At 43.5% G+C, this 14,638-nt stretch overlaps 1 protein-coding gene across 1 annotated transcript in view; it reads left to right on the forward strand.

Moving 5' to 3' along the window:
* Positions 1-14,638, forward strand: part of P2RX3 (purinergic receptor P2X 3) — a 111,536-nt gene that overhangs the window by 53,934 nt on the left and 42,964 nt on the right. The window contains exons 5-6 of the mRNA XM_073588217.1: positions 3,841-3,919; positions 10,246-10,323. Of these exons, the coding sequence (XP_073444318.1) occupies positions 3,841-3,919; positions 10,246-10,323 (157 nt within the window). The remainder of the gene's footprint in view (positions 1-3,840; positions 3,920-10,245; positions 10,324-14,638) is intronic.

A 14,638-nucleotide genomic window follows, 5' to 3' on the forward strand; every position in this document is an offset into this window, starting at 1 on the left:
AATTCAGACTGGTCTCCAAGGATCCCACAGAGAAATCACCCGCAGGGCAGAAGGGTGTCGGCAGCCTTATATCCAGTCAGTAACTCCACTCAGCCAGTCATCATCATCAGACTCAGGTGTTTGATAATCAGGTTCACTACCTTTTTTTACCAGAAGAGGGAGTTCCTCAGGCCTCAGTAGTGAAGGGGAAAATGAACTCACAACACAAATGTCTGGATAGTTGAAATCTCCCATGACAACTATGTCATATTTTTTGGAGAACTCGGCCATTTGATTCATAAAGAGTTCATCCATATCTTCAGCTTGCACAGGCGGCCTGTAGTAAATGCCTACAATGGTGTCCTTTCCATTGTTCTGTCCTTGTATTCTTACCCAAACAGTTTCCACAGAACTCCCAGTCTCTGAAGCTTCAACCTCTGTGCAGATATACGCGTTTCTAACATACAATGCGACATCTCCTCCTCGTTTATCAAGTCTGTTTCTAGCAAATAAGTTGTATCCTTCTAGTCTTGTATTCCAATCATGTGTATTGTCCCACCAAGTTTCAGTGATTCCAATGACATCATATTTCATATCCTGCGTTAGTAGTTCCAATTCTCCTTGTTTGTTGCCCATGCTTTGTGCATTAGTATAGAAACATTTTAGTTTGTGATTGGTTTCTCTTTCTCCAATATTTTTATTATTTAGATTTTTTTGTCTTTGTTCTTTCTTCCCACTTCTAATAGCAGAGTTCTCAATAGCATTTGTCAGGTGTATGGCTTTTTCTGGTCTTTTGCTTCCCTTCCCATGTTGTTCTAGTTTAAAGCTCTCCTAAGCACTGTGATTAAGGTTAAAGTTACCGGTAACAGTGAGTTACCACTTGGGTCAGTATTGCTTCCTCTTCTTTTTAACATCTTTATTAAAGAGGTTCTCTGAGAATTAGTTAAAATGTCATCATTGATATTATTCAAATTGGAGCCTGTCCTATTCACGTGTCAGTACTGGCTGCAGACTTAAGACATACAACAACCAACAAGTTCATTTGGCAGCCAGGAACATGGATATCATATGTGAAGAAATATATTTCTCCCTTGCTGAGCACAAATGTGGTTATCTCCAGCTTCATCCTCGTCAATGTTTAATTTCTAGTATGGCAAAGTCAGTCTCTATGCACTGCTATAAAGCCTTCAGACTGATAGAAGAGGAGGATGAAGCTGGAGGTCTCCTCTCCAAGCACAATGTGGGTTAAAACATATTCCTTCACATTTCACAGCTGAGCTCCTGGCCGCTGTATGTGTATGTGTGATCCTGCTTTGATCTGTTGAGACACATGTCTCAGGAACTAAATGATTGGCTGCATTTTGATTTATGTCAGGGACTCCATTTTATCTTATTCTTGGAGAACCCCTTTAATGACCTTGTAGAGGGCAAACAGAGTAGAATTTCAGTTTTTGCAGATGATCCCTATAACTGTGCATGGTAGTCAACATAAAGGAGAATAATTTAATATTACAGAGGGATTTACGTAAACTGGAGGCTCGGGCTGAGAAATAGCAATTAATGTAGATAAATGTAAGGTCATGCACTTAGGCTCAGGAAATTAAGTATATAATTATTACTAAATGGTAAAATACTGGGTAAAAAATGTGACTGCAAAGACTTTGGCTTATGGGTGGACAGCAAACTCAACTTTAGTGACCAGCTGCTGAAAAAGCATCTAAAATAATGGGATGCAGTAAAGAGGCATAGGTGCTCATGATAAGAACAGAATTTTGTCTCTATACGAGTCACTAGTGTGGCCACGCTTAGACTACTGTGTACAATTTGGGGCTCCATGGTATAAGAAGGACTAGAGCAGATGCAGACAAAAGCGACCAAGGTTATAAAGAGAATGGGTGCACTGAAATATCAAGACAGGTTATCAAACTTAGGGCTATTCAGTTTGGAAAAACGAAAGCTTAGGGCGATCTTGTTACAATGTACAAATATATGAAGAGACAGAACACGGATCTTTCTACCAATCTTTTTACTCCTAAGCCTACGACGATGACAATGGGGCATCCTCTACATAAGGATTCAGAATGTTATACTAAGAACCTCATGTTCACTTATATATATTCTTGCCTAGCGGCATTAGGTCAATACATGATTTTTGGAGGTGCTGCACAATCTCTTTTTCAGCATATTGCATGATCTGTCCTTTTTTTTCTTCGGATGTGTACGCCTCCCATTTGGCACAGGTGATTTTCAATTAGCAGGAGACTGCAAAAGAAAGGGGTCCAGCCCATTATTGCTCTAACTGGAGAGCTTAAGGATGGTGCGTTAAAATGCTCCTTTCATTTGGTGGCGGCCATTGTTGCTGTGGTTTTGTGCTGGTGGGGAGGCGCCGTCTGGAGTCATGGGGACTCAGTCTTGCAGCATGGGTTCTGTGAGGCACCAGGCCGTCCGCTCTGCCGGTACGCTGTTGCTGCGGCAGTGATCAACCCACGGACTCCACTCCGTTAGGGCGATAGGGACCCACTGTTTGGTTCGCCGTGACATGGCAGTGGGCTTTCATAAAGTCTGATCAGAATGTTAAACTAAGAACCTCATGTTCAGTTTTATATATTTTTGCCTAGCGGCATTAGATCAATGTATGATTTTTGGAGGTGCTGTCCATTCTCTTTTTCAGCACATCTACAAAAGGAAATATTAGCAATAAGTTTGAGTACAAAAAAAAAGTAATAATAATACATACTTTCATAGTAGCTATCTACTTTAAATTGTAGGACTACTAAATATAGTTCCGAGAGAAAACACCGTATGCACTACTATGGAGGGTGCTCAAGTAGGTTCCCACACAATTCATAGATAAGAAAAGTAAACTTGGCACTCAACTTTGGATGAGTATAATGCGTTTTAATAAATTCAAGTATAGAAAAAAGTTTCCACCTCACTTGGCCTTCCTCAGTTACAGAGGATGCCCATGCTCGATAGACCATCCTAGGGAGGAACTGGCACTTGCGTGTGACCTGCAGCAACATGGAATCCTCTGCTTGTCAGCTGTCAAGCGGAGGATTCCGCGTCGCTGCAGGTCACATGCACATACCAGTTCCTCCCTAGGACAGTCTATCGAGCACGGGCATCCCTGATCTTAGTGATCCATATGACAGCCCACAATTTAAAGTGACTCTTGTGACTTTTACAATTGCTCATTCACAAAAGATACCAACTCCTCACTGCAGTCTGTAACTGAGGAAGTCGAAACTTTTTTATACTTGACTCCATTAAATGCATTATATTCATGCAAAGTTGAGTGCCAAGTTTACTTTCCTCATCTACTAAACATAGCTCTGCACCATGGAAATGAACAGATCATATAAAATGAAAAATGCAAGCGAACCAGAAGTTAAGAAAAACACATTTAATTAAAAAAATTGCAATTTTATTGAAAAAATTAATAATAAATTTAAATATACCAATTAACCAGTAGATGGCTCCACATAGAAGCAATTGGGGAATAAACTTATTACAGTCATCCTGAGTGAGGTTAACACAAATAACGTCCAATGTAGCAGTTCACCACATCTAATAGAAAAATACAAAAGTCACCAGAATGAAAGTAGTAAATAGTAATTTACCCATGTTGGAATGTGGTGACAGATACCCAACGCGCGTTTTGGTGCTGTGCTCTCTTCTTTCCCCACCAGGGTGCCTCTATGCAGGAAAAGAAATTTGAAATGGAAACAATTCTTTAAACTCATAGCAGTAAATCTGCTATTACAACAATCTCTACTTGTATAATAACCTTCATACTCAGGAGCTCATTGTGTTGCTATGTCCTTGCATAGAGGGTGAAGAAGTTGTGCTTATGTATTGCAGGTTTTCTCACTGGCCGCTGTGTTAGTTCATTTTGTCAAATTCAAGGTTGGTGCCCAACAGAGAATGACACAGTTCATATGTAAGTATTACACTTTGAAGCAACTGATGCAAATTTAATTACGGTAACCCTTATCATACACAACTATTGCTATAAATCTTACTGTTACATTGTACGGCTTGTCTTCCCCAGGTTGTTTTTGTAGTGATTTATATCTAGGGATCTATGTAGAAGTCTCGCATAAACAGACCCTGTCAGCGCCCTTAGTATTCCATTGCGTTTCTGGAGCATTTCCGCGCGTAAAAAATGCCGCAAAAATGCATAGTGTGCACATAGCCTAAGACTAAAGCATACTTGTTTTGAGCAAACATTTTTCAGAGTTTAGGAAGCTGGGGAGGAGAAGTGTCTCATAAGTAGAGAAAGAAGCAGATTTTTTGGATAAGATATATTACAAAACATGTTGCAAGCTTCTTGCAACAAGAGCTGATGTAGCTGAACTTCAGTACCCGAGACTGAATTATCTGCTTCACTGATAGATCATGTTACAGCTTCCCAATTAATTCAATAAGAAGGAAAAAGGAGAAGAGACACTGGTACTGCTAAGTACAAGTATTCTTTCATCTCATCCTTGTGCTGTATTGTAGTTAGATTGCTCATTATAGTGGTGTTCATCCTGATGCTGCTTCTCAGCGTATCAGAGAGTAACAGGAGCAGCAGCTTATCTTCTATATGTATCCTGTGTTTGGGAGACATCATAGCAGAAATAATTAAAATGGGAACACCGGTAAGCAAGTGGATGGGAATTATTGTGGTGAGGGCAGGCCCTTAGGCTTGTAAAGTAGTGAAACTGTCTATTATTGTGGTTTGGATATTGTTCCTTTAAATATTTATACTTTTATTCCATCTCCAATTATGTGTATGTACTATTTTGGGGTTTCCCATGTCTACTTGGCCCACTGTCTGAATCATCTGCTAATGTGTGCCCTCTTAGCCTGTTACCCCTGAAACTTGTCAATGCAGAGTTTATAGTTGCAGCAGCGAACATAGCTAATAAGCATTTAGCAAGTGCAGCCAGTAGGTATTGCCATGCACATGTTGCCCGGTTAGTGCCAGGGACCATAACCCTAGCTTTAGTTGGAAGGAAACTTTCCTCTTAAATGCAAGAAGAACATGCTGTAGGTGGCAAAAGCTTGTATATTGAGCTGTGGTATAAAGGAAGAGCATGAAGCCATGTGTAGTGCCTTGCCTTGCAGACGAGCTCGGTTAGTGTGTTAGGATTTGGCCCAAGAATGTGAAACATCCCATAACAAAAATCCTCTAGGATAAGGTGGCAGATAGAGGAGAGGCAGTATGCAGAAGTAAACTTGTGCAACTCCTGAAGGACTTGTGGTGTGAGTGTGGAGCAGCAAGTCCATGTACATGGCATCCCTTTTCCAATAGACTTAACTAGGACTGTGTTGGCATCTTTGTGGTTAGGGACCAAAATCCTGTTGCTCAGAATATCATAACATGTACATATTATACATTACAGATGTGGTTAATTGGAAATCTGCAAAAGATAGTGACAAAGCAGGCACCAAGACCTACAGAGATGCAAAGGAAGTCCCTTACTAAGTAACTGATTAAAACACTGCAAGTGATGTAAAGGTTGAACTGTTTGTAATAGAGAGTAACCTCTCAGAGACCCACAGCAGTACAAAAGGAAGGGCTCCTCTATTGTGAAGGTGTAAGGGAGGGACAGGACTGTAGTTGTGACCTGTATTACTGTAGCAGCTGTGTACAGTCCTTCCCCTACTTGAAACAATACTCTTCTCCTCGGCATACCTGCACCTCCAGATTCAGCTTCACCCGGGCACTTCCCAGGTCATAACGGTCCCTTTTCTAGGCAACCCCCATCAATAGAGACACAGTCCGAAACAACTTTAACCCTTTCTTTACTTAGAATTTCGTACGTTACATCCACAGTTGGTACATCATAACATTTGCTTGCTTCCTCATCTTTCCCTTGCTCGCTGTCACTACCGTGCAGTACACACACGGACCGGACCGTCTTAGAATGCTTACCAGTTCCTTCCTGGCCTGACCTCGCTATAATGACATTTCCTTCAGCCTGTTGCTCCCCAGCCACGAATTCATCAGTCACTACGTTTGGTGGCCCCTGGTTAAACATCCGGCCTGTCTGTACCGACCTTGTTGAAGCTCCAACTCCCTTCATCTCCTTTGTCCAGTCAACTTCTTCCCTAAAAGCATTGGCCCAGACGATAAGACGCCACATCTTTCCTTTCCTGTTCTAGCCCACTGCTAAGACACGCAGTGGCCGTGGGTAACGTGGGCTATAATGACTTAACATTACATGGCTGCCGAGCTGTCCGGGCCTATAGCCCATGTGGACACTTGGGCACCCTGGCCCTGTCTGTCTAAACTTCTCTTCAGCACTAACCTTAACTCCCAGCAGCTCCTCCTACAATTAACCCTCTATGAGCATCCTATCAGGCCCCACTATTATGGCCCCACTAGTATGCCCCATCTAGTGGCCCACAACATAATTACATTTACCTGGTCTATGGGGGAACTATGTACTAAGAGTGCCCTCCTATAATGTCCCAAGAAGGATGCACTAGCTTATCCTAACAATATATAGACAACAGACACATAATATTATACAATACACAATGGTAACACGTACATGTGGCAAAACTATTAAAGACTGGCGATAATACATATTTCTATGTAGCAGTACCGCAGACATTAATCAGAAACATAATACAGCAATACATAGTAACATAGGAGGGACAACTCTGATGAAGGAAACAAGAAAACATCACTATTCACTTTGTTACACCGGCCTCAGTTCCAAATGTTCTCTTACTTGGTGCACATAAAAATACATATTGATACTGTGTACAAATAGCATTGCCAATGTGTGAGACAAAATATTGGGTGTGAAATACCAAACATACAAATACCGTATTTTTCGGACCATAAGAAGCTCTTTTTTCCTCCAAAATTTTGGGGGAAAGTGGGGCGTGCATCTTATGGTCGCAATATACTAACCTCCGATCATGGCTGGAGGCTGGTGCGGGTGCCGCGGGGCTCTGTGGTGTGGTGGTGGCGGCGGGCTGTGCTCCGGTGCAGGAGTAGCGGCTCTCTGTGCTCCTTGAGGGGCTCCGCTGGCATTTCCTCAAAGCCCGGAGGCCCCCGCAAATCCGTTGCTGGCTGCTGCCTTGTTGCGGTGGCCTCCCGGAACATGGACGCCGGGAAGATGGCCGCCGGTCCGGAGACGGTGCATGCTCAGGTTCAGATCTCATTGCCGAGATTTGTATCTCGTCTCCCGAGATCTCGGGACGAGATCTGAACCTGAGCATGCGCCGTCCCCGGACCGGCAGCATCTTCCCAGCGTCCATGTTCCCAGAGGCCACCGCAACATGGTGGCAGCCAGCAACGGATTTGCGGGGGCCTCCGGGCTTTGAAAAAAATGCCATCGGAGCCGCTGCTCCTGCATCGGAGCCGCCACCCCTGCACCGGAGCACAGCCCGCCGCCACCATCACACCACAGTGCCCACCTGCCCCAGCAGAGCCCAGCTTCCCCAGCACAGCCCAGCTTCCCCAGCACAGCTTCCTCAGCACAGCCCACCTGCCCCAGCACAGCCCAGCTGCCCCAGCACAGCTGCCCCAGCACAGCCCACTTGCCTCAGCACAGCCCAGCTGCCCCAGCACAGCTGCCCCAGCACAGCCCAGCTGCTCCAGCACAGCCCACCTGCCCCAGCACAGCCCACCTGCCCCAGCCCACCTGCCCCAGCACAGCTCAGCTTCCCCAGCACAGCCCACCTGCCCCAGCAAAGCCCACCAGCCCCAGCACAACCAACCTGCCCCAGCACAGAGCCGCCGCCACCGCACCAGCCTGGACCACTGAATGACCCCTGTGACCACTCCTCTACCTGTGCCAGATCGCTTCCCTGGTAAGCTGAATTCGGACTGTAAGACGGACCCCCATTTGACACATTATTATTTTTTTCTCTATTTTCCTTATTAAAATTTGGGGTGCGTCTTATGGTCCGGTGCATCTTATAGTGCGAAGAATACGGTAAGCACTCACAGACAACAGAGAGGAACACCAGGGAGAAAAGGAAGGTAAACCAAGCAAAAGTCACAGGTCAACATTCCAAACGACTCTACCAACAAATGACCTCTCCACTTCACATCAGGCAGTATAAGAATAACACTGGCAATCCAGATTGCCAGAGACTAGTTTATATAGAAGAAAGGAGTGGCCAATACTGAACAGCTGAGATCATCCAAGCAGGGAGGCTTCAGAGACTCCAAGCTGAACAGTTTAACCCCTGCACTGCTAACAGAAACCTGTTTAATATGAAGGAGACATGCTTCTAATCAGCGCAGGAGTATGTGAAGTCAGACGCTGCAGTCTTCTTGGGCCTCTCTGTCGCAGTAAACCAGTGACAGCAAGTTTCAGGTATCTAATCTATAAGGGCCAGTGGGGTTCTGGGCAGTGACGCCACTTATATTTGCAGATTTATATGGCCAGATCTTAATGGGGTTGAGGGTTAGTACAAGGTATAAAAATAATGTATTTTCCAGGTTCTAAGTGCCCTGTACCCCTGTATCTAAAGCCTTTGCCAGGGGATGTAGATACAAAAATAGGCTTAGTGAATGAACGTCGTTTGGCCAGTATTATTCACTAAATCTAATTCAGAAGTGTCTGTAGCTGTTTGTCCAAACAGGATGAAATGCTATTAACGGACCCCTCAGGTCACATATATTTTATTTATATTTTTCAAACCCACATAATGTGCTTTTATCTAGCGGTGCCTCATGACCTACAATATATCTAGGATATTCGCTATAGAAAATAACTTTCTCGGCCTGTTAATGGATTACATTACTGATATGTTTGCTTCCTAGAACTAATCAGTGAGGTGCATATCCGGGCAGGTGTCAGATATGATGAATATTTTATAAACCTGGAAAGCTCCTTTAATTTGTGGTATCCAGCAATGTTCAGCGCCAAATGTGGAACATGTTCTCTTTTCAATTCTGCAGAATAGAGCATTGTATAAAGAACATGGACTAAGGTCATTGCATTCTGCAGTCAAGTAGTGTACGGAGTCAAAAGTCTGTGCCAGTAGACTTTAAAGGGCTCTGCTTTACCCATATGTTTTTGGTGCAAGCTAAGCATAGCATTGCTTTCAGCATAGTTCATAATAGAGCACAGCAGGGAGCACTATACAGTGCAACACTGCATGACCAGTACACCATTGTATGAAGTTCCCGCACTGTACAGTGGCACAGAAAGTAACCAGGACTCCATTGTATGAAGCTCCAGCACTATACATTGGTACAGAGTGACCAGGGCTCCATGGTAAGAAGCTCCATCACTGTACAGTGGCACAGAGAGTAACCAGGGTGCCATTGTATGAAGTTCCAGCATGCTCATCTAATTGTAGGCTTTTATCCAGAAGGAGACATCATGTTAATTTTAAAGTCCCAACAAAGGGGTACACCGTGTCACTATACAGTGGCAAAGACTGACCATGGCTCTATTATATGAAGCCCCAGCACTATACAATGGTACACAGGGGGAGCAGGGCACCATTGTATGAAGCTCCAACACAATACATTGGCATAGAGCGTAACCAGGACTCCATTGTATGAAGCTCCAGCACTATACATTGGTACAGAGTGACCAGGGCTCCATGGTAAGAAGCTCCATCACTGTACAGTGGCACAGAGAGTAACCAGGGTGCCATTGTATGAAGTTCCAGCATGCTCATCTAATTGTAGGCTTTTATCCAGAAGGAGACATCATGTTAATTTTAAAGTCCCAACAAAGGGGTACACCGTGTCACTATACAGTGGCAAAGACTGACCATGGCTCTATTATATGAAGCCCCAGCACTATACAATGGTACACAGGGGGAGCAGGGCACCATTGTATGAAGCTCCAACACAATACATTGGCATAGAGCGTAACCAGGACTCCATTGTATGAACCCCTAGCACTATACGATTGCACACAGAGTAACCAAGGTGCCGTTGTATGAAGCTCCAGTACTATACAGTGGCACACAGAGTGACTAGGGTGCCATTCTATGGGGATAGAATGGGTTTTAAACTTGATGTTGATTGCATACCTTTTATTGAGGACTCTACTCCTTTGTTACGTATCTTATGGTGCTAATATGCTAATATCACTGGCAACGCAATCTGCATTTCTCAAGGCAAGGAAGGAATGGGGTGTGCAAGCTTCAGGTGCCCAGGCTATTTCAGCCAGCTGTGGTGCAACAAAGATTGCAAAATACTAAAGCCAATCTGTCCCTGGATGCGGATGGGGTTGCATTGAAGATTCACGTTTCTCTGTTTTTCATTACTATCATTTTTTTTCTCTTAAGGCCTATCTTGAACGAAGCTGAAAACTTCACTATTTTTGTAAAAAATAGTGTGAGGTTCCCAATTTTTGACTTTGAGAGGTAAGTAGCATTCTAGAGATTGCTTGCTCTGTAATTATATAGCTGCAATCAAATTTATTCAACCACCATTACAAATTAGGTTTTCTAGCAATATTTCCGAACTTAAGAAACATATTGAGCCCAGTGGTGGGATACAGTAGGTAATATTTCTAGATTGCATGGTATAGCTAATATATAACTATATATAAGGCCTCTTTCCCACGTCTGTTTATTTCCAGTACCGGAAAAACGGTACCGGAGATGTCCGTGTGTCCGTGTGTATACTCCGTATGTCATCCTTGAGGAATCCGTGTGGTTACATACCAGAGACAATTTTTTTCGGCTGGAATTAAAGGGTTTGGCCTGTAATTAATGGGCTAGATGTTGAAAAATGTGTTTAAATTTAATAATTAGCATGTAAAATCATGGTAAATATACTGATCTTAGTAATTTTGGCTTTGGCTTCTGTGTTATTGTTTATTTGGGGGGACTAAATACCGGTATGTCTATTTCCATTTTTTTAAAATAAAATTTATATTGGCTTTTGCTCTGAGACTTTGATGTTCGTCGAAAAAGCAGACAAACATAATACCAATGTGTTCAACCCATAACGTAATTTTAGGGACTTAATAACATTTGGTTTCTCCTTCAAATTTATGTTTAGGTAACATATTTTACCCCCTTTTTTTGTAGAGCCATTTTTTAATCCATTTTCGGCAATCTTATGTGTTCGCTTTGTTGAACATTATTTTTAATGTGTATTTTATATTGTACATTTCATCACATGATTCAAGGTAGCCTTAAAATATTTTGTAATGGTGATCAAACTAACACAATACGAACAACACACGTACATATGGCGTCCGTATTGCGGACTGTGCTGCCGGAAAAAAACGTGTTTAGCACATGGACACACGGTCCGTGTGAACACACGTACATGTGCACAGACACATAGATTATAATGGGTATTCGTGTGTATGTGTCTCCGGTACATGTAAACTGTCACCACACATACCAGAGACACGGATATGTGAAAGAGGCCTAATATAGTTGATGTGAATCGAATCACAGGACAGAGTCAGTGATCTCGGACCGCTGGACTGGAGCTCTTAGAACAATGTCCTTCCTCCTCTCAGCATCTGAGGCTTTTCTTTTGTTTAGCAAGCTTTGTGCAACATGATCGTTGTGGTGTGACACATATGTAAGGCGGCCAGGGTAGTAGTCGTGGCAACTGGCTGTTCTGTTCTCACACCCTGGCGCCTCACAGATGAACTACAATGTCCCCTCCTGCTGTGTGTGCAGTAGAACACTCACGGAGTCCTCTCGTCATCTGTCACTCCAGCTTCAGATCCACGATTCTCACAAAACACTTCAGAGTCACAGTCCTTTTCAAACAGTTCAACTTTACTAATGCAAAAGGCACTCATCACTTTAGCAGCACGATTTATAAAGAACCACATATCCTGCGCTTTCCCTGCCTTCCAGGCAGACTACATTCTTACTGTAATCCTTCTCTTTTCTCCCGGCAATCCCTGCCATCTCTGTGGACAATCTGTGTCCTGTCCGTGCCTTCCTTTTACATGCCATCTGGGCAACCTCTTTGGACAGTCCGTTTCCCATCTGTACCATCCATGTCACCAGTTCCCTGTCAATCCCTCGTTTAGTTCCAATTGGGAAAGGTGCTGGGAATGCTATCTCAGCTGCTCCTGCCCCGGTCTTAGACCCCGGATCCCTCCTATGGATGATTCTGTTGAGCTGGTGCCCAACTGCACTATTCTCCAGCCTGGGGCCCCTTCCTGCTGTAGAAGTTTTATCCCCACATCCTGCAACTGTCTGAGCCACTGCTTCTCACATGCCCGGCCCTGCTTCTGCCTCTAATCAGGAAGTCTGTCTCCTATATCCCTGTGGCTCTGCCCTGCTCTCTGGCTCCTCCCAGGTCCTTAACCCTTATGTTGCCTGTACCTTACTAACACTTCCATCTATTCTATCTCTTTGATGCCCCCCTCTCTTCTAATCTCTTATGGTTGTATACTATCCCTAAGCTTAATCACAATACATAACAAATGCAATACATTACAGTGCGTGGCAATAACATTAAGAAACCGCACATTACATTAATAAGCAATGAGGTGCCACACGCAATCCTGTGAGCAGCCAATAGGGGAGAGGAGGCACGTGAGGGTCCCTGCCACCTCCTTAAACACATATGACGTGGCCTGCTAATCAAAAGAGCCACAAATGCTGAAAGGGATAATGTGATTCTCCCAGCCAGAGATTACAAACATGATTGCTGGACTTGGTCCTGCGAATTGTATGCACCAACTCTAACATACAGTAGTATCTCCTAAAAATCCTATTCTAAGTTATGGATTATGGAATAAAAAAATGAATGAAGAGTGTAACCAAACTACAAAATCTAGCAACATTACTATTCCCACTGGCATTGCACATTGTTTCCCAGTTGGTTTGTTGGTTCCTTTTTATGGGAGTTGCGAGCATTGCTGAGCATGTACGCTTAACAGTTTCGAACGTCCAATACAAATGTGTGGCTTCCTCTCCAGTGACTTTAGCTCTCTAATAGGGCTCTATTGTCATGGTAGATATGGGTGGAACCCTACAATATCACATGTTTATTACATATCCATATAGCCTTTCAGTGGGGTTGTGGCTACTTCTTTGTTCAGAATTTGTGATTTTGGAAATAGTTTACTTAGTATAGAACAAAAGTTTGGACTGCAAGACAGTAACACAATACATATTTTTTTCATTTAAACTACAATTGGAAAAAGTTAGTTAACTAGTTATTATGAAACAGATAATATTGTACTAATCCTACAGAAAGCCATTACTTCTTGTCATTTCTATGATTTCTGCTCCAAAATAGACGTTTACGTTTGGGTCTAGGAATAGCTTGGAGTACTTGAGATGTAAAAACTCAATTGCTAGTGTATCACCCAGAGCGGGGTACTCAGGTCGTCGGGCAGCATTGGATTCAGGAGGTCACGGGGTGGTAGCCGTGCCCGGTGCCTTTGCTCCGGGGACAGTGAAATGAGGGTTAAAAAATAAAATAAAAATGAAAGAAATTTGAAAAAGAGTTTGTGACGGCAGTTGGAGTGTTTGACTGTAAGATATCCGGCACTGCCGATGATCCCTGGGGGGGTAGATAGTGATGGCAGTGCAGATGTTTAACCCCCTCCAACTAGAGCTGGCCCCCAGAGATAGTGATGGAAGTAGATGGTACGGAGTAACAAGGCAGGAGACAAGGAAAGTCACTTTATCATTTACTGAAGTCCAGATGCAGTTCAGAGGATAAAATACAACTCTCTCACCAGGTTTACAGTCTGCTCTGCACGATGGAAGTTATCTCTCTCTGCTGTGGTTCAGTGTAAACTTCCTGCTGTTCTAATCCCTTCAGGGACAAAGGTTTCCCAGAGTCTGAAACTTCCAGTACAACCAGTACTCACAGTGTTTTCTGCCACAGCAACATGCAGCTTGAATCCTATGTGAAGTTCATGTTTGTTCTGGCATAATCCCTCACTGATTCCTATTTGCTGTAGTTTTCCTGGGAGAAGACACTCCACTGCTGGTTGTATAAACCACACAGCCTCTCCGCTTACCATATGACTCTAAAAGCATAGCTGGCCTAGGGGCTGAAGCCCTGATTCTCCTCAGCATTGTTCCTGGAGAGAGCACATGTAACTGCTCCCAGAACATTCTCCATTTTCTTCACACCGTCTTCCTCACAGAACAACAAACTAACTCCTCCCCTCCCAGTTAGGTTATCTCTGCAAAGCTCTAAGCTTCAGGCAAGTAAGGGATTGGGGTAAAAATGTGTGTGCAGTTGTCTCCAGCAGAGAAACACATATAAAATAGTACATATTTGACCATTTTGTGGCGGCAAAGACACAGGGCACCACACTAGTCTAAGACCCAAGATATGCTATTGCTTTCATATTAGTGCACCTTAAAAAGCTTTAACATGTTCCCCACTTCTGCGCTTCTCCCCCACTCCTGATTTTTGTTTACAAATACTGATGTAAAATACTAACCAAATAATGAACATGTGAACATGGCCTACAGGCACAAAACCTAAAACTGCCTATTCCTTAGCAAACTCCATTGCGACGGTGTCTTTTTACCATTTGGCACTAGGCATTTTGGTGAAATGAAAAGATGAATGCGGGGATCATTTTTGGTAACCATATCCCCAAATTTACATGTCTCCATAAAATCAAATGGGCAGTTGAAGGGGGGGGCACAGGGCCGGTTCTCTTTGACCTGAAGCCTCTCTTCTAAAGAGGAATCAGAGTTGAGTGTGATGTGCTGTGGGGTGCTT

Source organism: Dendrobates tinctorius, unplaced genomic scaffold (assembly GCF_039654945.1).
Source record: "Dendrobates tinctorius isolate UK_male_01 unplaced genomic scaffold, ASM3965494v1 ptg000103l, whole genome shotgun sequence".
Taxonomy (NCBI): Eukaryota; Metazoa; Chordata; class Amphibia; order Anura; family Dendrobatidae; genus Dendrobates; species Dendrobates tinctorius.